The 26,529-nt window shown below is 37.5% G+C and overlaps 1 protein-coding gene across 2 annotated transcripts in view; it reads left to right on the top strand.

Annotated features, from left to right (window-relative positions):
• SLC12A2 (solute carrier family 12 member 2) overlaps positions 1 to 26,529 on the top strand; it is a 51,305-nt gene that overhangs the window by 17,507 nt on the left and 7,269 nt on the right. Inside the window, exons 4-21 of one of the 2 annotated variants that reach the window (XM_033086423.1) lie at positions 144 to 239; positions 1,810 to 1,949; positions 2,203 to 2,313; positions 5,409 to 5,517; positions 5,932 to 6,059; positions 6,147 to 6,231; positions 10,011 to 10,171; positions 13,356 to 13,463; positions 14,082 to 14,205; positions 15,332 to 15,433; positions 16,649 to 16,804; positions 17,543 to 17,642; positions 18,455 to 18,566; positions 20,725 to 20,865; positions 21,064 to 21,170; positions 22,935 to 23,014; positions 24,250 to 24,387; positions 25,052 to 25,099. In XM_033086423.1, the coding sequence (XP_032942314.1) occupies positions 144 to 239; positions 1,810 to 1,949; positions 2,203 to 2,313; positions 5,409 to 5,517; positions 5,932 to 6,059; positions 6,147 to 6,231; positions 10,011 to 10,171; positions 13,356 to 13,463; positions 14,082 to 14,205; positions 15,332 to 15,433; positions 16,649 to 16,804; positions 17,543 to 17,642; positions 18,455 to 18,566; positions 20,725 to 20,865; positions 21,064 to 21,170; positions 22,935 to 23,014; positions 24,250 to 24,387; positions 25,052 to 25,099 (2,046 nt within the window). The remainder of the gene's footprint in view (positions 1 to 143; positions 240 to 1,809; positions 1,950 to 2,202; positions 2,314 to 5,408; positions 5,518 to 5,931; positions 6,060 to 6,146; positions 6,232 to 10,010; positions 10,172 to 13,355; positions 13,464 to 14,081; positions 14,206 to 15,331; positions 15,434 to 16,648; positions 16,805 to 17,542; positions 17,643 to 18,454; positions 18,567 to 20,724; positions 20,866 to 21,063; positions 21,171 to 22,934; positions 23,015 to 24,249; positions 24,388 to 25,051; positions 25,100 to 26,529) is intronic. The other variant, XM_033086424.1, reaches the window with a different exon arrangement.

Genomic DNA, 26,529 nt, shown 5'->3' with positions numbered 1-26,529 from the left:
GAGAGGGGAAAGAGGAAGTCTGTTGCTTGAAAGTAAATTTATATTGTATATGCAAGACTGAGTATTTAAATGAAATTAAGTTGAAGGTTTGTGCTCCTTAAAACTGCCAGACTTACAGTGTTTTTCACCTTTTTCCTCTAAAGGTCTCTCTGTCTTGGTTATTGGAATGGCCACTGTTGTGACAACTATTACTGGACTGTCTACTTCAGCAATAGCCACCAATGGATTTGTAAGAGGAGGTAATGCTGTTTTCATGAAGTTTTTGAAACTTTGCTCACTCTGGAATGCACACTTTAGTGTTGTTGATGAGCAAAGCCTTCTTTGTGTTCTATGTGTGATTAAACAGTCATATAATGAAAAAAAAAGTCAACAGGTAGCCTACTAATTAGACTTGAACTTGTACCTTGCTTTTCTGCTGTAAAAGAAACTTTATTGGTGTAAAGTTTTGTAATACAAACACATTTAAGGATATAGTGAATATGGTCTTAATATTTTCCTGAGCTGCACCAGTTGGTTACAAGTGTGCTTGTATGTGTTCATGTCCTGAAATAAACCTTCACACAAGTAACTCTCCAAACTCTCAGTTAGCCCCAGCTTTTCCAAGGGTGATGGTTTTCATTCTCTTCCATGGTTTATGTGGTGTTGTCAGCTATTTTTGGAAATGGTTGGTGCCTCTGACATGATCAAGCTGCTTCATGACATTACAAGAAAAATATTGTGGAATTAAAATTAGGAACTTAGAAAACGATCTTCTTTAAGGTTAAGAATGAAGAGGAAAAGCCTCACTGTCACAGAGTAAGCAGACATGGTGGGAAAGATCAGCTATGAGTGTTAGCCTTATGTCAAACTTAGTTTCTAAATATTCTTTCTGGTTTTTAAGTCCATTATATATATCAGGTTTTCCCATTTATGTAGGAACTTTATTTTTTTAAGTCACTCTTGAAAGATAGTAGTTCATTAGAAAATTAGAAATGCTGAATTGGAAGAACTGCATAATTTCATAGGAGCAATTGTTCCTATGGAATTGTTATATTACAGTAAGATCTTTTAAATGTTTTATGAGAAATACAGAGTATGGCCAAACTGGATGTGTATACAGCATTTGCACAAGAAGTCTAATGCAGTGAAACTAAGCATTTTCTATTGCAGATTTTTAACATACACCCAGTTATTTCAGACTGGAGCTGGAGGATTTTGTTGCTTCCAGAAAGCTTACTCTTAAGTTTGGGGAATATGTCTTTGCTACACTTTCTAAACTTTACTTTCCTGTAATACTCAAAATTTTCATTTGTCATATGGGATTTGAGATGTTTATGTCCATCTCAAAAGTACAAAAAGCAGCCTCTTGAGAGTCCCATTGAAGGGCAGAAAATTCCTTTAATATCAGAGCTTTTAGAAACTTGTCTTGGAAGTTTGGAACTTCAGTAGGTTTATTGCAGTCTGCTTTGCCAGTGTCTTGATCTTGGCTGCACAAGTGCTGTGAGCAGTTTGAAGTAAAAAGCCCAGTTACACTGCAGCTTGTGTTTTACAGTTTTTTATCCATAGAACTGGTTGCATACCTGAATGATATGATGTGGTGCATGAGTCATGGTTATTTCCAACTGGTCCCTTTTCCTAAGAACTTTAAATATATTCCTGAAACTTCAACACATCTGTCTCTAAAATACTGAGTTAAGGCCTATTTTCTAACACATCAGGGAATAAAGAGTGAGTAGATTCTGAGTGTAAATTTTAATTTACTGACTGTCTGTTTTAGCCTCTATTGTGTAGAATGCCTTTTTGTAATTTGTACACTTTTTGTTGTTTCAGGAGGAGCATATTACTTAATTTCCAGAAGTCTGGGGCCAGAATTTGGTGGTGCCATAGGTCTGATTTTTGCATTTGCCAATGCTGTGGCAGTGGCAATGTATGTTGTTGGTTTTGCAGAGACAGTTGTCGAGCTACTCAAGGTACGTGGATGACAGTGCTTATGTTGATTATGCTCTGTATATAAAGTTTTATATTTCAAATAGAATGCTTGAGTATATGGAGTTTATCCTTTATATGTAAATACTTGAATCCTTAAAGGGAATTTATAGTCAGTCAATTTGTGGTGTGCTGGTTAACTACTAATAATTACAGTGAATAAAATGCTATTCTTCAGTGGGGAGGGTATTTATGTGGTGAAGTATATGACTGTGTATTTTTTGTTTGTTTTGTTAGGAAAATGGAACATTGATGATCGATGAAATGAATGATATCAGAATCATAGGGGCTATCACAGTGGTTATACTGCTGGGCATTTCCATTGCAGGAATGGAGTGGGAAGCAAAAGTAAGGAACTCCCATTTTTTTCTTTCTCTGCTTCATAATTCTGATTCCGTTTTTGCACCTTAGCTGTCTGATTTATTTTTAGTGTGTTCACTGTGTTCAGTACTGCATGGTGGTGTGTTAGAAGTCAGTATACTTTTATGCAGTAGCTTTTGTTCTGGCACTAGCATGTGCAGCTCTGAGCATTTCAAGTCTTAAACCACTTCACTGGAAGCTTAAGCATCTATGAGTACCTAAACTCCAGCATAATCCACTCTTAAGGACATTGTCAAGTAGATTAATGGTATTTCCCTCTTCTGGCCAGTTACAGCACAAGAGAAGGTAAGAAGTTAAGCATGGGAATTTTCCCTTACTGTGAATTTTAGGCAAATTCTGAGGATGAAGAACATAGGACTGGTACCAAAGCCAATCCAGAGCTGTGTAGTTTCTGCTGGCTCAAACGCTGTACCCTTGCCTTCTCTCCCATTCTCTTCTGGTTTGTTTTTCATCTGAAACAGCCTGGAAACAGTGGGATGCATTCACTTGACCCAGCATGGAGAAGGGTTTTGAGCGTTGGTGGTGATGAATGTGTAGGAGGGAAAACCTCCTTCCCTCATCTTGTGGCTGTGCAGTCTTAGGTCAACTCTGACTGAAGAGATCTTGAAATTATCTTAACAGAGAAGCTGCCTTACCAGTTTTGTGTTTGGCATTATGAGGCAGAGTACCTTGCTCTGTTTCCTGCACCTTGTAGGCTTTTTCTGAATATCCGTCCATAATTGGCAAATTTCTAAATTTTCTAAATTTCTTATGCTCCTACATCAAGAAGATGAAGGTATTTATAGTCAAAATGAGAAAGTGTCACTATAAAGGCCAGGAGTGGTGAAGAGAATGTAGCAACACGACTTCCTTCAGAGGCAGAAGAAAGCAAAGCCCTTTATCAAAGGAACAATCAGACTTTTATAGACTAGATCATGGAACTGAGGAGAGACTTGGTTTCATTGGTGCAAGGCAGGTAACACCCCTTGTCACGTCTCTGTGCCAGCAGCAGGTGCTAATCATTGTCATTAATTCTTTCTCTCCTGTTTTCCTTGAACAGCTTGAGAAAATCCAAGCTGCATTTTTCCCTGGCTTTCACCAGTATCCCACAAGAAAGAGTATTTTATCATTGTTGCTTCCAAGAATTAGAGGTCCTAGAAGTGAAGATCGAGTGCATTTCTTAGATCTACTAGGGAGAAAAGAAACTTACAGAAATTTCCTTTGGCAAAATTTTCTGAATTGAACTCCTGTTAAAGCTGTTTACCTTTCTCAAGTAGCTCTTCACTGTCCAGGAGTTGAATTTGTGATGCTGTCTTTATACACCCAACTGCAAACGAGGCTGACCTCCTTCCTTATTCTGAACTGTTTTGAAAGAATTATTTGTTATTAATCCTCTGTCTGATGTCACCTGAAGTCGTAAGAAGTATTTTGATTTTGCTGTGTAGCAAGAGCAGTTATATAACAATAATTTGCATGAAAATGCTCCTGCTTAATGTTTGCACATCAAGCCTGAATTGTGGTATTGCTACAGTGTCATCCTTATTTTAGGAGTAGCTTCCTAAAGTCCTGTCCTCAATGCAAAAGTCAAAACTTGGTTTCTCTGTCATGGAAGGAGGTAGGTGGGAGCAATGACAGGCAACTGAACTTGTCAAACAAGCATTTCATGTGGGCTAACACACAACTCAACACAGCAAAACACTAATGTCTGCATCTTGATCTGTGGTGTTCTCCGATGCCTTAGCCATGCCTTGGAAAATGGAGCAGGGGAATCTGTAATGATCCCTTTGAAATAAATCTAAAAGTGTGAGGACAGTCTGGCATTTGTTCCAGGAGAGTTTGTTTTTTAAAAATGGCTTTACAGAGTTTGTGTGTTTACTGCTCAGGTCCTTCTGTAGAAGCCCATTCTTTCAGGCTTTGGAATTTAAGTAAGATATGCAGCAAACATCCCTAGCTTCAGGGAGAAGCCTGGGTTAGCTACTGGAAAAATCCACTTGTGGCAATTGCTCTGTTATAACTTTGTGTTTATGTTTCTTACTGAAGACTTCTGTAAGCACCCAGCTGTATCCTTGCACCTTTCACCTATTCTTGAGGCTTTACAAAGATTTCAATGCAGGGCACAAACTGTTTTCTTCAGGTGGACTTTTAAATCTGTTCCAGGTCATTTTGCTCTGTTTATCACTGTTCCACCCTGTTTTCTTGGGAGGCTGTGTGAGCTGAAAGCTTTGTTTTGTAGGCATCAACAATGTCACAGTGATAATTGGATATCAACTCCTGATTCCAGACCTAAAAAAAATCTGTGAATAGCTTCCCCCAAGCTACTGGCATTCCTTTCTAAGAAATCACATAGCCCAAAAGATAACAGCAGTGTGATTGCTTATTTAAATAGGAGACCTGGATCATCCCTACAAAGCCTAGATTTGTCTTTGTTCACACTTTTGAGATGTTGAATGGTTTAAAGTACTTCTTGTTCAACCTGTGGGGCTTATAATAGTTCTGTGGAAAAGTGACTAAAAATCTAGGTTGTAATAAAAGAAGCCTCAAAACAAGGAATTAGCAAGTAATTGTAGTTAGAAATTTAATTTCCTAAGTGAGGGTTGAGAACATGAGAATGTAGCAAAACAATCTAGTTCTTGCATAAAATAGGAAACAAAAGCTGTTTGATTCTGGATGTAATCAAATCTTTAAAAAATACCACATACTAAAGTATAAGACAAAGTATGACCATGGCTAATAATGCAGTAGTAACATTTGTGTTGCACTTGGCTATTTTCATGTGAATTTCTTGAATCTCCTCAAATGCATTCCTTCTGGAAGGCTCATATATAGAGGAATTAGTCCTTTTAAGCATTTCATCTCTAGAAGTACATTTTGGAGGCATTTGGTGATAATAAACCTTTCTGATTAGGCATAAAACTTGGAAATTATTCCTATCTCTAAAAAACCCTGGTACATTTTTTGCAGAGAACATGCTGAGAAGCTGAAGCTGAATTTGGAATCAAGTAAACATTTACATTTTATAGCACAGCACTTGATACTGTGGAAAGAAAGAGTTCTCCTGTCTGACAGCAGTCTTTGTGTTTCAGGCACAGATAGTCCTGCTGGTGATCCTCATAATTGCCATTGGAGACTTTGTCATAGGAACGTTCATTCCTCTGGACAGCAAGAAGCCCAAAGGTTTCTTTGGTTATAATGGTATGTTGGAACAGTTTACACTATGGTAAACAATATCTTTTTTTGCAAAACAAACTGTTATAATTAAATTAAACATCTAATATATCATATAGTCCTGCTTAACTATGAAGACTTTTTTCCTGATTTATTCAAACTTCTGCAGTTGGGTTAAAACTTAAATATTGCTTAATGTTGAATATATATTAAATTTTAAAAGCTGGATTATACTGTAAGTATTTTTTCTACCTTTAAATCTGCATAAGCTTATTGTGTTGACTTCTACTTTGAATTGATGAATTAGGGTTTAAATGTTCTACACTTAGTTTTAAGAAGGTCCTGTGACTGTCAGCTTTTTTATTGGTCTGATAGTGGCTGGAATGGGTTAATACTTCAGCTTCCAGGTGAATATTGACAGACTTAAATCTTCTCCTGCAGCCGACATATTCATGGAGAATTTTGGACCGGATTTCCGACAAGAGGAGACTTTCTTCTCTGTGTTTGCTATTTTCTTCCCTGCTGCCACTGGCATACTTGCTGGTGCAAATATCTCGGGGGACCTTGCGGTGAGTAGTGAATTAAAAACATTGCTCACGACCACTTGAGTGTGCATTGACCTCTGTCATCACTGTCCACTGACATTTTTCTTTCAGGATCCTCAGTCAGCCATACCTAAAGGAACGCTGTTGGCCATCTTAATCACTACATTGGTTTACGTAGGAATTGCAGTGTCTGTAGGTAAATAGAGAATGCTTTTAACTTTTATAATTTCACGTTCGTTCCGAGGATGTATTTTGATACGGTTTTTATGTAATTTGTTATGTAAAGTCATTATGTAATTGACTTTCCTACATGGGAAAGTAATAGCCAAAGGTTTCTGGTGTTTACTGTTGGGAGATTCAGTTTTCAGCTGGTTTCATAATTCTGTGAAATGACTGATGCTGTTCTAAGAAAAGAGACTGCTTCAGACTAAGGATGACAAAATACTTCTGTCAGTGTTTCCTCATTTGTTGCAGTTATTTACTTTAAAGGATTTACAGTTTAGCAGTGGGATAATCCCTGGATTAGAAAAGCATGTTTTCAGGAAATACCCACTGAAAAAACACCTGTATTGTTTTGAGGATTATGGTGATCAGCCACTTACCTGCAGTGAGCTGTGGGATGATCACACAGCACTGTGGGGAGGATGCTTGAGCAGTAATTCCCCTGTTGAGTGAGGAGACCAAGAAAGGACTTCAGTTCTCTTCAGGCCACTTTGGGAAGTGTCATTTTCTTGTGTAAAGAGGAGAAATAATCACAGACTGATCTGAGTCTTCTCTTCCCAGTCTTTCTCACCCCACAGTTGTTTGAAATCCTCTGTACAAGTTGCCCTGGGGTTGATATCAGTTTTGATGTAGAGCACCAGTGGTTAACTATGTTCTTCCCACACCTAAAATCGTTCTAGTAACTTTAAAATTACAGGATTGTAATTGAACCATGCACATTTCTTGCCTATGATTGGAAATGTTTTTTACTCATGTCACATAAACTAGTTTCTGACAGCAATAGTAATTTTTTTATATTAAAAACCCTGTTTTGTAATAGCTGTGGTGCCTTTTGAATGAAATTCTCATTTATAGGAGTGCCATTGATCTTACCACTAATGATACTTCCTTTCCAAAGATACTAATCTTGCTAGTCTGCCTCTGTTGGCTAACGTGGGAGTGTAGCTCTGCCAAAGAGTTGCTCTGTAGTGATTGTGCTTTATGCAGCATAATGAGCTACACTCATTTCCTAATTAGATTGACTGCATAGACCTTTTGCTACCAGATTTGAATCCTTTGGAACCTCGACCCACACAAGGCTAAAATTATTGTTAATACTCGCTTATTAATGGAATACTTTGATCAGCTTCCAGACACGAAAAATGCAGTACAAAAATTGACAAAAGAAGCAGTTTGCAAAACCAACTGGACGTGAAATTGTTTGATTCATCAGAAATGTTCTACACTTTGAATTCTGCTACTTAGAAGGAGGCAGCAGGAGTTGGAGATTGAGTGAAATTTAGCTTCTTTTGAGGCATTGGATTAGGAATATTGGACAAATACAAATACTTCTATTCCTTCCCTAGGGGAGTTGTAAGCAAGTCACTAAAGATTTGAGGGGGCCTGGTAAATGTTGCAGAGTAGTCATATCTGAAGAGGAAGGTGTTCTGAACTTAACTCACTCTTTGTATGCTCTGTATTAAGTAAGAAGGCTAATTTGAGTAGAAAAGGCTGAAGAAAGAAAAATTACTGATCCTGCTGTTAGAGCTAGGCAGCTATTTCAAAAAGATAACTGTGACACATAGGTATGCAGTTTCATAAATTAGGACGGGACTAATGCAGACATGCAGGCATGAGGAGGCAGATTTCACAGGCATCCAAAATCTTGGAAGATACATTTCCAGAAACTGCATTTATTACTTTGTAAACAAGGGAAGCTCTAACAAAAAAACAAAACAAAAACAAAACAGCCAAAGTTCTGAGTAGCATTGAGACCTGCTTCCTGTACCAGCTTCCTGTAGTTATGAAACTAAAACTAATTGACAAGAGCCAAACTGTAGGTGTTTACAGCTCTAGTAAAATTAAACACTCTGAACTGCAGTCTGAAGGGTTGTGGTACTTCTGGAATTTGTATATTAAAGAGATAACTTGATAGAGATGGCTGTAAACTTTCTCATGCTTAAAGCATGGCAAAGCTCTAATTGACTTTGGCATGAATACCTTATAAATGCCTGTGAAAAGGTGAAATTTTATTTTCACAGGAGGGAAGACCTGGAGACTTGTAGGGAAAATGCTGCCAATATCATATAAATAAATGAAACTTTTCTGAATGAGTGCTACAGAAAGTAACATTTATTATTGTTACATTTATCTGTGTCTTCTGCTGAGAGCAGAGCCTGCCTGCCTGGCTTCTGTTCTGCATCCTCTCACTCTAAGGCCCACATTAATTTTGTTCCTACTGCCATGTCTCTTTCTGCCTTATTTTGTCTCCATGTCTGAATTCATTCAGCCAAACCAGCTGAGTTTGAGCTTTGACAAAATGAGGAAGAGGAGAGCAGTGATAGTGCACTGTAGTTATTCAATGAGTTGTTCTATAATGGGCCTGCCATTGTGATCTGTCACCAACAAAATGTTATTTACAAATAGTTCAGCTGAGAAAGTGTGTTGTCAAATCCATTATATACAGCTTGAGTGGCTGGGACAAATACTTATATAGTGAAAAAGGAGAAACATTTTCCTCTTACAGAGCTTTTAATCCCAGTTAAACAAGAAAAAAAAGTCAGCTCCTCCACATACTCACAAGAAAAGCATAGGACAGGTGTTTAATGTAGGAAAGTTTTACTGTAATTTAACCAATTGGGTATAATAAGTAAGTAAAAAAAGAAGTGGGGAGTGGAAGGATTAATTAATGTCCACCTACTGGGACCAGGTGTTGCAGTGGGCTGTTAATCAAGTTCTGATAGCTCACAACAATTTAAATATGGTATAGCTAATTAGGAATTCGTTTTCCCCATGGAAGAGAGGCAACAGACTGTGTAGGAATATTACTGAATAAACTTAAATTTGCAGCAGATCTCTGCCTTCTTCCTTACTTTGCAAGTAATTAATTTAGGTCCTTAGCTGTCATGGGGTTCTGTTGCAGGGCAGTTCTTGTAATTCAGGTTCCTAAAAGATTAAAGTAAGGGAGTTTTATTGGCTCTCTAGACTTTTCCCTACTCCCTCCCTGTTTAATTCCAGTCTCTGAGAATATTTCCTGGTGTTCAAACGGTTTGATTGCTTCTACTATTAGACCACAGAAGGTTAAATACTATTTAGTCAGATCTACTTTTTTTCATAAATGAGTCAAAAACCCCTTGAAGTAGAAGACTTAATGGTCTTTTACTCTTTAGTTTGTCTTAATACTTGCAGGCTGAAACACTTTTTCTCCAGCATTTTGTTGGGGGTTTTTTGACCAGCGCAATCAAAAGTAATCACAGATGAATTGAAGACAGTAGTTAAAGTGATGATTATAAAAAAATGTGGGGAAAATGGTGTTCTGTGTCTGCTTTTTACCAAGAAACCAACTGAAACTCTGTGCCAGTCCTGTCAAATCAAATGGTGGTGTGTAATCCTGACTACAATTCAGGGGCTGTTTGGAAACTCACACTTCAGAGAAATAGTATTTTAAGCTACAATTGTACTCTTGCAAGTACTTTTTTTTTTTTTTTTTGCAAGTCTACTGACATGGTTTTCTTTTGTGCTAAACATTTCTGTTTCTTCCTACATTCAGATATATTAAAAAACTTAAGATTGTTTCAGCCAAGGGAGCAGTTGATTTGTTTGTATTTGTTGTTCATAGTGAGGATAGGCTTAGTACTTTAGTGTGTTAAAAAACTAAATGCTGTACTGCACTGTTGCTCTGTGATATTATACTTACATAAAAAGCAATTAACACATATCCTTAAATTCAGGTTCAGTTTGTTAATGCTCTTTTCATTGTTGTGTCCATTGTAGGTTCCTGTGTAGTTCGAGATGCCACAGGGAATGTTAATGACACCATTGTCACCGAGCTGATGAATTGCACTTCTGCAGCCTGCAAACTAAACTATGACTTCTCGTCCTGTCACTCTCAGGCAGGGTCAGGGTGTCACTATGGGCTGATGAACAATTTCCAGGTATAAAACTTCCTCCTTAATCTGTATATTGGGCTTTGTGTTTTCTGTTTCTTGGTTGGTTAGGTGTTTTGTTTGTTTGTTGACTTCTTGGTGGAGTTTGTTTTTTGGGGTTTTGTTTGGTTTTTTGTGATTTTTGGGGAGTTTTTGTTGGTTTTTGCTTGGTTTTTTGTTTGTTGTGTGGTGTTTGTGGATTTTGGGGTTTTTGGAGGGTTTCCTTGTTTTTGGGTTTTTCAGTTTTTGTTGCTGTTGGACTTTTTTGGGTTGTTTGGCAGGTTTTATTTGTTTTTTCCTTGGATTTGCTGGCTTGGGGCTTTTTTTTAGTTGCTTATTAGGAAATTGTTGTAAATAGGCTAAATATGCTCTCCTCCATAAATACAAGCTTTGTCTGGAATAGGTGTGTGGTACACTCTAGCTGGTATGCAAAAGAATGCATACATTTTGAAAACTCTTAGGTGTTTATATGCAGGTGGTATAAATATTTACTCTTCTGAGTAAACTGCTTGGATTTAGGTGGTGGTGCTGCAGTTTTCTTTAGGGACCTGAATGTCATCATTGGTGGGGTAGATGTACTCATTTTTCAGTAAGGATTCTGACTACTCATAGCTAGCCTCTGTCAGTAATTTGTTTGCTAAATTTTGAAGTTTTTTGGAAAATGCACTGGGTGGTTTTGAGAGTGTTCTACATATTTATAACAGCATCCTCTTTAATGGGAATAAGGTAATGGATTTTAATTAAACATGATGTTACAGCATTTAAAAGTAAAATTAAGGGGTAATTCATAGTCTTTCATCACAGCCAACTGGATTGCTCATGAACTACTGTTAAGGGTTTTAAAAAATCCAAGGAAAATTAATTTACTGTGCTCCGAGTCCAGCTTGGTTTGTGGTAGTCCCATCTTTGCCCAAAGTTTTCCTAGCAGGTGTACTAAAAGTTGGCTAGAGATTAAGCTGAAATCCCCTGTGAAATTGTTATAGTGGATAATGTGAGTATCTTGTGTGGTGTTAACTTTGTTCTTGTTCAGAGAAAGTCAGAATTGCTCTTATGGGATTGACAAATTTGCAGAATCTGATGACTTTCACTGTTTGTTTTAAGCTCAAAAGAACCAACATAATTGTCAGGTGTACAGCTGTGAATAACCTGTAGCTGGTTTCCTCTGATTGTGTCTTTAAGTCATGACTTTTGTAAGGTTTTTAACATAAAGGTTACTTGTACTTACAGTGTATTTCTGCCTCACAAATTAATCTTGCTTCTCTCTGTGGAAAAAAAGAGTTGGTGTCAATGAGGAAAAATCACTTTTAAGACCAGAGGCAGCAGAGAGAATGTGCCCCTCACACTCTTCTGCTTTTTTGTAGTTTGGAAAACCTCTGTGAAATTTCATTTTTCTGATACCCAGTGGGACTCTGCCTTGCTGTTTTTCCTCTCACCCTCCTAGCTTTTGCATCTCTGAGAAGTGATTCTGTCTTGCCAGAAGGAAAATATTTGTGTGAGAATCCTAAAAAGAAACTTGTCTTTCCTAACTGAACTGCTCACAACTTTGTGATTGTTAAGTGTAAGGAGAGAATTTTTTTTTTTTTTCATATGCAGAGCATGGTGTGTCCAAGCTTGTGCACTTCTCAGGCTCAAACTTACATCTCTTTTCTGTATGGTAAAAAAACCCTACAACTTCTCTGTATGGAGAAAAGTAACTGCACAAACTAAAATTAATCCCTAAGGGGAAGGAAGATTGTTGTATTTCTCTTCCAGCCTGTAAACAGGCAGGTTCTGAGGCAGAAAGTGCCAGTTTGAGTTCTGTGTAATGACTTTATCACTTCAGGACACTTTGTGCTGCACTCAGTTCTTCTGGCAAAGAATTGATCTGAAGTTCTGCCGGGGCAGTTCAGGGCTTGGGTGTGATCAGGCAGCAGATGGATGGCTTGTATGATTTACCTGTGGAAATTTTAGATGAGAAACTCCAAGTGAGGGTGGAAGGTGAGACAGGCTTAGTCAGACCTGCCTAGGAAGACCATGTTTAGTTTCTGTCAGTCAGTGAATTACAGGTCCTCACAGGCTTCTGATATTTCTGTTCAGTGTCAGAGTTATTCTGTGCCCAGGCTGTCACCTGGTGGAAGAGAACTTTCAAAAATTTACTCTGGGTTCTATAGCCACAGCCTAGAGCTTCCCAACAAAAAGTTGCAGCTTTGGGTAATTAAAATGCCGGGGGGTTTTTTTGTTGGTTTTTTTTTTTTCAACTTTGGATGAAAGTAGCATGAAGCTCAGTTGTTTTAATACAGCATTTTTGTATTGCTTCAGGGTGCTGGACCAAGGAACTAAATAGTCAAAATACAGTATTTCATGATCCCAGTTGTTTGAAATTTAGGAAACTCTCTTAACTGTAAATGGCAGGCAAACATAATGAGGCCCTTATCAGCAGGAACTGTGTGTCTGTGTCAACACACCAGTGGTTACAGGGCCACTCCACCCTAATTTGCATGATTTTGCAGGCAAGAAAATTTCAGTGCTGTGGGTAGCTGCCTTTGAGGGCTGCTTGGTTCGTGGTCAGGAGGTCTGGATTGTGTTGGGGAGGGAGGGAGGGGAGTTTGACACCACAGCACACTGATTCTGCTGGATCTGGTTCCCCCTCTATTCTCCTGGCTTAGAGAAGCTTCCTGAAGTCTCTCAACTTATGGCATAACTTGTTAACTTTTAAAATGCCAAATATTAATTGCCTAGGCTTTGCTGGGGTATCTGTCAAATTTATAAACCAGTGCAATGGTCAAAAATGGAGTGTGTCAATAATTGGAGGCATTGGACAGAGCCTAGAAAGAGAATGTAAAATATGAGGCAGTGTAGTAGATGCTCCTCAGTTTCCATGTTTTATCACTTGGGCTTTCTGAGACTGTGTTAGTCAGCAATAGGTTAGTTGAAATAGATAGCACATTCCAAAGTATTTTACTTCCGTTACTTCCTTCTATGCTCATGAAGATTTTTGCCCTTGATAATTTGAGCTTCAGAGTATAGATATATTGTGTGAAAAGCCACCATCTCTTCCCTGATCTGAATCAAATTCATTTATATGAGCGCATGACATTCAGAGAGCTTTTAAGTGAAGAGTGCATAGTAATTTTTTTTTTTCTGTTTGTGTAGTTAATGGTGCCATCCAATTGTGCTTTTTCACGTGTTTTTAAAAAATTATCTTGTTTTTCAGGTCATGAGCATGGTGTCAGGATTTGCACCACTGATCTCTGCAGGTATTTTCTCAGCCACTCTGTCATCTGCATTAGCATCTCTTGTGAGTGCCCCTAAGATCTTCCAGGTAAGTAAAAGAAGAAAACAGTAATATTTTGAAGAATAATTAATTCTGAGTAATGATTTTAGGGTGGGGGGTCTGACATACTGCCAGTCATGATCCATATCAGATGACATCAGTAGATTGTTCTAATATTTACCTGTTGTTTAGAATGGGAGAACAGTTTGTGACTGTTTATTGAGGCTCCTGAGTGTGTTTTGTTCTACCTTCTTTTTAACTATTGAATCTTCTTCTGTCTTTAATTGGGTTAAAAAAAGTTCAGTGGGGAGTCAGTTCTGTTGATGCAGAGAACTAGTGTGTATATTGAGCAAACTTAACACTTCCTGAGAAAATACTGTCTGTAAAAAAAGATTTTTTTGTGATTGTAAGGCAGGAGTCAAGTAAAATAGATGGTTACTTACAGAAGAGCAAAACTGCTTCTTGCAGGTGGACATGACTGAAAGACAGAATAATGAAAATGCAAAATGTCAAGATGCAAAGACAGTTGAGACTAAAATTAGTCCATGATGTGTATAAACTAGGAGGAAGTGTTCAGAAAGACAGTATGCATTGGAAGATGGCATGAGCAAAATGCATGTTGACTCTTGATTTTTTTAAAATTTTTTTAAAAATTTTTCTCCTTAGGCTTTGTGCAAGGACAGCATTTATCCAGGATTTCAGATGTTTGCTAAAGGCTATGGGAAGAACAATGAACCACTGAGAGGATATATTCTAACATTTTTAATTGCTCTTGGATTCATACTAATTGGTGAGAGTTTGAAATTTTAGTAAATCTCAATTCCCTTTTGTCCTTCAGAAAACATTCCAATGCATGTTGATGACAGGGTCGTAGAGATCTAATGCACAGCTTAATTTTAAGCCAGCATTCTAAATCTGGTTATTTTGAGGCTTATTTTCTCCTGGTTTCTAGATACAGCTATCTCAAGAACTGCAATAAATTTTAACTGCACTTCCCTTTTTAGCCAAAGGGAACCAAAGTCAGTAGAAATCCATCCCTTGCTTAAGAAAGTGTTAACATCTTGTAAATATGAAATCTTGTTTCAGATTTTTAATAACAGACAGTAAAATATGAACTTGCATGAGCAATATTGTTTAAAATGTGCTTTTCTGTGAAGTTGCAAGTGGTAGAGCTGACTGCTGACACTGCTGTTGCTAAAGGTTGTCTAGGAATGATTAATTACATGTGTTCTCTGTAGGTGGCAAACTAATTGTGTTGTGTCCATCTATGTGCCAGTGCTTTAAACTTCTTTTCCTGATTTGCTCTGTCCTCCTTCCTCCTCATCTGCTTGAGGCAGAGCTGGCTGGAAGCTTGATTGCAACTAGAAACTTGCAGACCCGGATGGCACATTCTGAATTTTGGCCACTATTTTTTCTGTTTTAATGTTGGTGAGAGTACACATACAAGTGTTTTGTACCGTGCTGCCTCGAGGAAAAGAGAGACCATCAGATTTTTCCCTCTCACTGAAGGGGGTGTAAGCATCACTGTTGTGATGGTGTTGTTTTATAATAATAAAACCTTCTAACATTCTTCAGAGCCCAATGTATTAGTGCACTGTTTGATCCAAGCCCTGCTGGGAATGAAATTTTCTCAATTAATGATCCTGAGAAAGTATGTAGTGCTTCCAGAACACCTAGAACATTTGGTAGTGCTTAGATTGTTGAAACTGAAAACTGCATTTCCTAACTTTTAAAACATAATTTAGTAAATAGTATATCATTGATACAAAGCTCTGTCAGCAGAAAGGGTAAACTGCATTTCCTCAGAGTACATCAGAAAATAAGATTCCTTGCAGCAGAATTTTTACTCTGTAATCTACAAAGTCATTGGATGATACCTTTGATAACAGCTTGCTTTTTTTTTTTCCATTTTACAGCCGAACTGAATGTCATTGCTCCAATTATTTCTAATTTCTTCTTGGCTTCATATGCCTTGATTAACTTCTCTGTATTCCATGCTTCTCTTGCAAAATCTCCAGGTAGGAACTACATTTTAGGGGTGGGTGTTTAGCCTTGCAATTCCTTTATGCATAATTACAATTTAAAATTTTAAGAGAAATTAAGGTTTAATTTAATTATTAAATTTGTATTTGATTCTCATGGCATTAAAAGCTTAATGTGTTGTATTCATGGGTCTTCTGAAATTTTGAAAACTAGGTAATCCAGTAGGGCTTGGGGGCTACTAATTTTGTCTGCTTTGCCAAGGGAAGATAATTTAGAGCTTATTCAGAAACTCAGGAAGAAAGCTTTCTTGCTAATTCAGTAGCTGGTGCTGGCAAAACCAGCCTTTTGTTGTCTTCAGTTTCTGTTAATGTGTTTAATCTTCCAGTGCTGAAGAAACAGGAATTGCTGGTGGTATTGCCACATTTTTATAGTTCTTAGTGTGGGAGGTTGGTTAAACTACAGGGATAGGCCAGGACCTGGTGCCTGCAGAGCAGATGTACATTATACCCAGTCCACCTGCAGGTGTACTGGAATAACTCCCTTAAAAGCTTCTTAAGTTACTGAACTAGTAGATTTTTTTTTTTCTTCTCAGAGGGTGGGTATAAGTTTGCACAACAGTTCTAACTTTAATAATTCTGTATTTAGTACACTTACTAATCTTGGATGTGTTGGTGGAGGTTTGTATGTGTATACCTGATTTTGGAATAACTTGTGGCAAATAATGGAAAATACTGCAGTCCAGTCCAGTACTCTGATGGACCCAAGTTCTGTTTGGACATGCCTGTGCTTTTCTTTTCATGTAGGGAGAATTTCTATGTGAAAACAGTAAAAATGCACAACTGAAAACAGTAGTAAGAAACTGAGGTATGAGATGATGATTTATGCTTTACTACCTTTGAAAGGAAAAATCGAATGTCTGGCAAAGCTATTGCCAAAAATTCTTGAAGCCTGATGTGGCACAGGCATCCTCAAACTTCTCTTCTGAGCTCTTCTTTTAGGGGGCAAAATTAGGAATATTTACATACCTGTGTGAGAACAATGCAAATTCATTTGAAAGGTGTAGGAAAATGGGAAGCATAAATGTTCCAATCTGCATTTTGTACATCACTGAAACTCAGATGTTCACATGTAATAGGATGCAGAATGCCAGGAAAGGTAAAAAAGTGCAGTGCCTTCCTTCTCTTGTAGTGTTGTTTAAATTAATTTCCCCCTCTTTTTTTTTCTACCCTCCAAAATTTTATTTTGACTAGGCTGGCGCCCTGCTTTCAAATACTACAATATGTGGATTTCTCTTATTGGAGCTATTCTGTGCTGCATTGTAATGTTTGTCATTAATTGGTGGGCAGCACTTCTAACCTATGTCATAGTCCTTGGGCTTTACATCTATGTCACTTACAAGAAACCAGGTATGTATAGGAAATTTTTTTTTGGTTGTGGAGGGGGGAAAGAAGGGGAAAAGTGATGGCCTTGGCGGGGAAAAACCTCAGCAAACTTTTTTCTGTTTGGACCACTAGATTAAATTTCTGTTTCAGGCTTTTTAGTTGTAATTAAATGGAATTTTGCATGCATAGTCGCTGCAATTCCCCCTCCTCACAAATTATGAGGATGCCACTTAGGCATAAATGTCTGAATGAGAATTGGAGGAAAAAGTGCATATGGAAAATGGTAAGTTCATTCTGGCTATCAGGAGATGTGTATGGGAGCAAAAAGATGATAGTGGGATCTTCCTTTTCCTCATAAAAATAATAATCTGAAAGGACCTGCTGAATCTAGCAGTTTTCTACTGAAGGTATCTGACTTTGTTTAGGCAATGTTTTGAGATGTGTTATAAAAACTCAGCACAGCATTTTTTCCTCAAGTGGTGTTTGTTGGACTGTGAAGTTGTGGTCCTTGAAATGTGGAGATAAAGAAGTCAGTTACCTCCTTCATTAACTTTTTTTTTTTGTAAAACTTCTACAGAAATATTATCTTTAAATATAGTAGCTCATTAAGCTGTAGGCTGTGTTGACTAGTATTCTATAAAATTAAACAAGGTGTAGCTTAAATCTATAGGTTTAATCAGTGTCCAGTATTCATTTTGTGATCGTGTAGTTTCACAATGGACAACTGTAAATAACACACTGGAACTTCAAATCTTTCAACAGATGTGAACTGGGGATCCTCAACTCAAGCCTTGACGTACCTGAATGCACTGCAGCATTCCATTCGGCTCTCAGGAGTGGAAGATCACGTGAAGAACTTCAGGTGACACTTAAAACCAGGGAATTCTCTGTTCACTAGGCTGCTGTCATGAGGTTTGCTGGCAAGGTTTCTGTTAAATCCGTGTTCATCTCCTGTGATTTATCCAAGTAAATGAAATTGGAGATTGAGTGGGGTTCTCAGTACAGGTGCCATCCTCTGAGGTTATGGAGTACCTGGCAGCAGCACTGTTTTCAACAGAGCATCCATGAAAATTAATGGAGCAGCTAAAGAGATTGAGGGAGATTACTGTAGAGGATTTTGTATGATATTACAAATCAATTATAATGGTTATGAAAAGTGATCACCTGTAATGAGTTCTGAAATTTGGACACTTTCTCTCTTAAAATTGATTTAAAAGTTGCCTTTGACTTACTTGCACTAGGTTGGTCTGCCTTTTAAAGGAAAGTAATGTAAAAATGAGCATAAGATTCCAGTTTTTCTGCTGGACATAGAAGAATGTAAGATGCAAAATGCAAGGGATGTGATTTACCAGTGGGGAAGAAAAACTTAATCCCTCTGCCCTAGTCTTGTCTAAAATCTGTTGCTGAACTTTTTAAATGTGTAGATTTTCAGATTTAATGGGATTACTGAATTTTTATGCAATTAGTCATAGATGTGCTGACAGTTGAGTAACAACTGATCTTTTCTTAATTTAACATAGTCTTAAAAGAGTGGATGAGGTTTATTACATTTGCAGTTATGAATGTGTTGTTATGGCTAATATTTTGAAAGAAACTTCTCTGTTAATAAAAAAGCTCCAGAACTCCAGATTAATTCCAATTCCAATCTTCTTTTTTCCCCCCTCATAATCCTAGACCTCAGTGCTTAATTATGACAGGTGCTCCAAATGCACGTCCAGCTTTGCTTCACCTTGTCCATGCTTTCACCAAGAATGTGGGCTTGATGATCTGTGGCCATGTACACATGGTAAGTTTATTCTGTATTTACTTTATAAAGTTACTTTGATGTTTTTCTTCTCTCTGCTTTGGGGTTTGGTGTTTTTTAACCTGTTTGACTTTGGTTTTGGCTCATGTTGATATTTTGGTTCGATTATTTGTTTGGGTGTTTTGTTGGTTTTTTTTTTTAATGAAAGCATCATTAGACATTAAAAAGTGCATGAAGAGATTTACTGGTAAGTTTTGCTAATGTGTGGGTCATCACTATTCCGGTTAGGTGTACTACAGGGAAAAATGTGTATAAAATCAGTACCTTTGATCATTTGATGCTTTAATGCTGAAGGACCTTTGACTTCTAATTGAAGTGAACATTGGGAGATTGATTCCCGTATAGAGTTCTTAAAAAGCCTGGGAAAAAAGAAACCTTCTTGAGCAGGGAAGTCAATATGAGTCTAGCCAATAGCTAAAAATGGCTTTTAACCTTCCAAGTAACTTTTTATTCCTTCAGGTATCAGATTCATTTAATTGTCAGGTGTTTCCTCTTCCCTTTATGACCAGCCCGATACTTCACTAATTATCCTTGAGTGTTTTTGTCAGAATATGAAGTGAGGATGTTTTTGCAGAGGGGGTTGTGTGATGGTGGTTCTGCAAGGATAAAATTCTAACAGTTCTTACCACTTAGTGTCTTAAGACTGGTTTTGTGATGATGGGAAGGAAGCAATTTTAAAGTAACTTTTCTTCAGAATCAGCTTGTCATGAGTTGTGTTGGTTGAGATGCAGAGTGGCTGTCATTCAGTCATCTGTACCAAAACTTCCATTTAGCTACAGAGAGGCTGTGGCATCTCTGATAAACTTAGGTAAATAAATTTTACCACATTGGAATTGTGTGGTTTTGCTTCATATCTTAAGGCCAAACTTTTGTCACATCACTGAGAATATTTTAAGCAAGAGTGTGACTAAGATGTAACCCAGGACTGACACATGTCACCTGCCCAGACTTCTGCAAGACCTTCACAGTCCTGTGTGACACTGACATCTCCAAATTGAAGAGACCTGGGTTTGAAGGGTGTAGGATTCAGTGGAGGAGGAGTTGGCTGGATGGATGCAGCCAGAGAGATGTGGACAGTGGTTCCATGTGCAGCTGGAGGCTGGTGATGAGTCTCCCTCAGGGCTGTGGATACCTTAGCAGGGCCACACTCAGGTTTGCAGCTGACACCAAGCTGAGGGGGCTGATGACACACCTGAAAGATTTTGAATAAAAACATGGGTTACTTTTAAATGTGTTATTAAATTTAATTGCACTTACCAAGTATGACTTGTTTCTGATCTAATGAACAGATAAGAACAAATCCAGTTAATGCAGTCCATATACAGATACTGTCTTAAGAAGCTTTTGATTTCTGTCTATATAAACTTAATATTTCAGTGAATATCAAAGGACAAACTGAGGTATCACAGATGTAGTCACTGCCTTTTAACAGTAGGACTATACAGAAAAGAATAAGGTGGTGTCATCCTTCTTGTAGGAAGGCAACTCTGAAGATTTTTTGGGAGCATATCCTTCCCCTATTTAAAATCACTTTCTTACAGGAAAGGTGGCACTGCCTCATTCTTTAGTTGCTTAGACCATTTGGCTGAGTCTGTGTCCTTCTAGAAAAACTGGGCTTCTGTGTTCCTGATTACATCTCGTCCTGTACTCTGCATTTTGATGTCTAGGAGGAGCACAAAAGATCCACCCCAAGAGAAGTAACACAAAGGAAGTGTTTAAAGAGGAGGTGACTTTGACTGCAGGATACAAATACCCCTATGAAGTGTTATGTTATGTCATCCACCATCAGTGTGTATTTCTTTGCAAAGCCCTTTTCCTTTTAAAACTATGTTAGTGTTTTGGAGGACAGGCTTACACCACCCCCTGGGGAATAGGGTTGTGCTCTGCAGGGACAAGATTGCTAAAGTTTGAGCAACCCTCTTCCTAAAAATGGTAAAAGTTTTTCAGTTTTTGGTGCTGATAATGCCTGGTATTTTGTGATTTGGGGTGGTTTTGATAGTGTGCAAGCATGTTTTGAGGCTCTCTGAGTTTGAATTTGTTTCTAGCAGTGACACTAAAAAATTGGGTGGGGCTGTTTTTACTCCCACTACTCGTATTCCTAATTCTTGTTCCCTCCCCTCTTATTTCCTTTTTTTGAAAGGGTCCTCGGAGGCAAGCCATGAAGGAACTATCAACTGATTTGGCTAAGTATCAGCGATGGCTAATTAAAAACAAGATGAAAGCTTTCTATGCACCAGTTCATGCAGAGGATTTGAGGGATGGAGGACAGTACTTAATGCAGGTATTTTTACAAAAAAAAAGCATAAGTGCTCAAGATTCACATCAAAATCAGAAGCAGCTTTATACTTTGAAATATGTTGCTTTTGCAAAATTATCTTAAATGCTTTGATGAAAAGTACTTTATGATTCTCCTAAGCATAAAACAGAACCTGCAGTTCAGTAAAATGCTATTTTATAAAATCCTTCTTGTTCTTCTTAGGCTGCTGGTTTGGGTAGAATGAGACCTAACACCCTTGTTGTTGGATTTAAGAAAAACTGGAGACAAGGTGATATGAGAGATGTTGAAACCTATATCAATTTATTCCAGTAAGTAGAAAATACAAAGTTTTAGCTGCTATGTTCTTTTTCAGTATGTTTGGTAGCAAGAAAAGTCTTAGTTACATGAAGTGGACCTAGATTTTCCATTCAGCAATCTTCAATACCTTGAGATTTTCTGATATGGAAATTAATAAGCAAGTCTTTATAGTTTAGCAGATCAGAAATCTCCATAACTTTCTGTATCTAAAAAGAGTTGTGGCAGAGGTCTGAGGTTTGAGGACTACTGTCTGAAAAGGAGGAGAAATACTTTACTCATAAGATACACAGCACTGACACCCAGGCTAGTATAGAAAGGAGAAGAGAGGAAATCCCTTGACAGTACTGAAAAGCAGACCAGTTGTGGCTGAAAATAATAGAGTAACTTGTATTGCTACCCAAACAAGGTAAAAACTTGTTTGGGTAGCACTTAAGGTAAGAAAAAAAAGGCAAAAAAAAAAATCTTACTTTACTTACACAGAGGTTTTTGTGTTCAGCTGAAGTGTTGGTTAACCCACTTCCTTTGTGCTTTATATTTCTCATTTTCTGTGCTTTTAAAAGAGAGGATGGAGCTTTAGTCTATACAGGCAGATAATAGAAAAGGGTAAAAAAAGTCATCTCACCCAGGTGTTTAAGAGAAAAGCAGGGGCACCAAATACAGCGGAAAAATAAGGAAACACATTGGTTAGTTTTTCTTTCTTTCCTATTTTATTCTGGGATGGCTTTTGCAGGAAGATCTGTCAAGGTCAGCAAGTCATGTGGTTCTCCACATCCCTAAAGAAACCTCAGGAGGTAATAAACTGCAGGTCAAATGTATTTCTGGAAAACTAAACATTTCTGAAGCACACAATAGAAGCACATCTAATCTCTACAAATCTAACACAATATATAATTAAATTAAAATGTTCACTAATAGACAAAACAAATCAACCTCAGTATTTCTTGCACTTATTAAAGAACACATTGATACTTCAAACATTTCTAATCAAATCTTACTATTTCTGAAGGGAAGTGTTTTAATTAGTGGAATCCTGAGAAATTTCTGTCTGTGGAAATTATATGGGAGGGAATTCTGATTGTAATGAACAAGGTACTTATTTGTAAAGGATGGTGATTAATGACTAATGCAAACTGTATGATATGGTTAATTTCATCTTTTTCTTGTCTTATATTTTGAGGGTGGGGTTGTTACTAACTTCACTTTTACTCAGCAATTTATTCAGGGTTTTTACTCTTTTCAATGAAGAAATTTAAGTTCTGCCTCTTTATTTTTGACTGGAGTGAGTTAGTGAGTTTCAGCTTTATCAGATGTAATGGGTCTAGGCATGTCATAGATAACTTACAGCTAATGTGATATTAAATTATATCATCTCAGGTGTTTTTAATACCCCTATGTGTTGGGAAGTCAGCAGAAATCTTTAGTTCTCAGATCAAAAAGATCTATCCAAATCCTTTTTCTTACAAATTGAGATAAAAATCTGTATTTCATGGTGTATCTTACTATTTGTGCAGAGCTGGAGTGACCTATTCACATTGATTTTATTTAATCACTGTTTGCATAGTGGAGAGACAGAGGAGGAGTAGGTATCCTTTCTAAACGCTGTTTTTCCAAAAATGATGTTCAGTTAATGTTTTGGAATTGAAACTGATGTTCTAAAGCAAATTTTTAATTTGAGACTTCCAATAGCAGTGCTTAATCACTGGAGTGTTCAGGGAGGGTGTATTTTTCACTAAAAAAAAGCAGTAAAATATTTTGTTTCTGTCCCTTTTGTTTAGTGATGCCTTTGATGTTCAGTATGGTGTGGTTGTCATTCGCCTCAAGGAGGGCCTGGACATTTCTCACCTTCAGGGCCAAGGTATGACTTGCTTTGTTCCATCTGGTGAATTTGCTGTTCTAATTTCTTTCTAAAACTTCATTCTGGGCTACAGTAAAATTCAAAATAAGTAAGTAAGTCAGAACTCTAAGATAGTGACCCATGATCAGCAGCAGAACTTGGGTTTCCTGTTCCTGTTTACAAACCTTTTTGTGTTTGTGAAATGGTTACAGCCTGCTCCCAGAAGGTCTGATACTTTCCTGAAACTAATTTGTGATGCTGGCAAGTTGGCACCAAACATTTGGGGCCCAAGGCCAGAAATTGTGAAAATCACAACAAATACTGCACTATGCAGGAACACCCCTGAGTTTGCCTGCACAGGCTGATTTAGGGACTCTGAGTAGTCTGCCTCAAATTTGGAAAGATTTTCTATGTAGAAGACTTGGTTGTGCTTTCTGAGCAGTGTTTTTAAGTGTAATGTTGTAATTTTATCTAAATTTCAAGCCTGTGAGCTTTGATGCAGCTGTCCTGATTTGACAGTGTGTAATGTGGGTGTGGCTTTCTCCATGAGGAAAAATTGCACAAGGAGGGGCATCCCCCAAAAGAGGAGGTTCCTTCACTGGAAAAGATTCATATTTTAGTATTAGGAGAGAGTCAGGGAGCCTGTCACCACGTGCAGGAGGGCAGAGGAGTTTGAGAAATGGTAAGGAATGAACCTGCAGTGTGGAAGCAGCACTGCTGAGAAAATTGGGAACGTGACACCGAGGTGTCAGAAGGATCTTGGTACCCACTGGAGGACTGTGTGAGTTTGCTTCAGCTCTGACAGCTGCTTCACAGAAACCAAACGTGGAAAAAAATCTCACTTGGAAGTGAGACAGACACACTTGGTCTGTGCTCTGCCTAAGGCTCGTCTTCCTCTTGGTGTTAAAAGCTGAAAACATTTCACCAAGTGATTTTTTTTTTTTCTTTTTTCCTCTTCTAGCTGTAGTTCCATAGTGTTACTCTGTTTTTAGACTCTGGGCATGCAGTCAACAATCACAACATGGATAAATAACAGAAAATGACAGCTCTGCTCAGAGGAGGAGCCCATTTGTGCTCTGAAGTTCACAGAATAATATTTTTGTGTTGGTTTTCCCCTCTCCTGACCTCTTTGCTGTGGTGTAACAGTTGCAGCACCGTGTAATTAATTCCAAACCAGTTCAATATAATCACACACCTCTGTTGATACTGTTTGTAATAGTCCAGTGAGTTCTAATTGGTTTTTTGCTTTCACAAAGATTTGCTATCATCCCAAGAGAAGTCTCCCTGTGCCAAGGATGTAATAGTAAAAGTGGATTACAGCAAGAAGTCTGAGACAGACACTTCCATAGCTTTTGCTCCATCATCCAGTGAAAGAACTCCCACTCCACGCAAAGGTAACTGCTAGTTAGCAATGAACCTTGGATTCTCACTTTCTCTCTCTGGTTCCTCTTCAGTTCCTCTCTCTCTTTGCCCAGGGATTATTTAGGGGATTTTTTTGTCTGTGGAATGTTATGCTTTTATAGATATTTATATCTAGTCTCTTAAGTACTTGGTTCAGGTCTTACCAGTATGTAAACTAGGTTTTTGTTTCTAGTCCCCTAAATAAACCAGGTGATAGGCAATGACTTACAATATTGGATTTTTTTTGTTACTGAGTTTGAGAGACAATAAAAAATGCTTGAGGATTGTGCTCCACATCTGCATGTTACACGTGATTGGAAGGCTGCTAAATTTATGGAGGTTTGTTCATCTCAGACTAGGATATTGTATGTACATTAACAGATACAAATCATTCAAGGTACATTGACAGGACAATAAAAAACTTTTTTCTTATAAAGCAGATGGGTAGTGGAGGTTTATATCATTTCTTTGAAGTGCAAATAAATCTTAGGATTTGGTAGACTGCATTTGTGTGCTTTCCTCTGTGCAAAAAACTGTGCTACATTTCACTTTTCACACTTCATTTTCTAATTTTTTTTAAATTTACATTTGTATTGTGTTCATTATCATTACAAAGGAAATTAACCTTTTTATTTTGTATTTTTAAAAACCTTGCAGAGGAGGATGACGATGGAAACACTTCAGCACAACCACTGTTGAATAAAGGCAGGCATTTTCCATCTTTTTGTGTTAAATCATTCTTTCACATTGTTGATTTCAGTTTCCCTTTTGTAATTCTTTCTACACCTAAGTACTAGAGAGGAAAATACCAACCATGCAATGTTTATTTGTTTCTTCATTTCTGCTTTAGAATGTGCTTCATCCTTAGGGACTAGGCTGTGGAAAAAAAGCAACATTGTGGAAATTCCCAAAAGTTGCTACTGAGAAAGGATTGTGCATAAGTGTTGGAATTAAAACAAAAAAAAATTTAAAAAGCTCTTCTTTAAAAGTAACATTTGAAATGTGTTCAGGACCTTTCTGTCTCTCAGTTCTCTGTCTCAGGTGTCTGTTTGGGTCCTTGCTTGGTTCAGGAAATACCCTCTGGTGTAGTGGAAGTGCTCTCAGTTTATTCAGTGTATCTTCCAAACTCACAGTTGTTGCTCTGTTATTTGGAAATAATTCAATATCCTGAAAATTAAGGCTTAGTAGAGCTACTCAGTGAGATGAGCATGTTGAAATAATGCAAAGTAGCCCTTCAAATCAGCATTTTGAGAAATTAACTGAGCAGTTTTCACTTCCTCTTTTATTTCAGACTTGTTTTGAGTTAATCAGGTGTCTTTGTCTTAATTGCAATTAATCTGAGCTGTTTTGACATTTTCTTTGTAATTTCAGCAGCTAGAAGCTTTTGTGTTTAGTAATGGAAAGTGAGATTATATCTTGAAGCACAAGATGGCAGTTTGGAAAAAGTCCCAGTATGCAATAAAGCAGTATATTAATGTAAATCACTCACAGATGTGCTCTAAATTTTAAAAATTCCTAATAAAAGGACAGAGACGAATGTCAGACTCCTGGCTCTTGCTCAGACTGAGGTTTTAATTAAGAGAAAGAGCTTAGGGCTTTTTTCCTGCAGTTCAAAAAAGAGTATCTGTATTATTCTAACTGAAATCGTTATTACTGTCTTGTTCTCAGTAATCAAATAACTTTGTTATGCAAAACAGTACTTTTTGCATAAAGGGCCCAATATGCACAAAAAGCTTTTAATTTCACCACATGCTTAAAGAAAACTGGATTTTAGGAAAGCTTTGCTTTAGGACATGACAGTTACCTGTTAAATCAGTTACCTACATATTTTTAGGGAAATTCTGTAGTTTGCAAGAGGTAGAGTGCATAACCTAACTTAATTTTGCTGGAGCAAAATAAATTAAATTGTCCAGGAAAATGTCTGTGTAAAGACCTCAGACATCCTTTATTTCTCAGATTCCTGCTAAATGACTTCAGCTGCTGAAATTATGAGTCTCTAGACACCTTAAATACAACCAGGTCAGCTTGTATCCACTCAATCAAAATTTGGAGTTGGGTTAGGAGGTGTGAAGGAAAATTTTTGAGTTTAAAAGTAGGTATATCACAAAATATTAAGAGTTGCATTTGATGATTTT

Source organism: Catharus ustulatus (genome assembly GCF_009819885.2).
Source record: "Catharus ustulatus isolate bCatUst1 chromosome Z unlocalized genomic scaffold, bCatUst1.pri.v2 scaffold_26_arrow_ctg1, whole genome shotgun sequence".
In the NCBI taxonomy this organism is placed as follows: Eukaryota; Metazoa; Chordata; class Aves; order Passeriformes; family Turdidae; genus Catharus; species Catharus ustulatus.
This window is presented reverse-complemented; position numbering and strand designations above follow the sequence as displayed.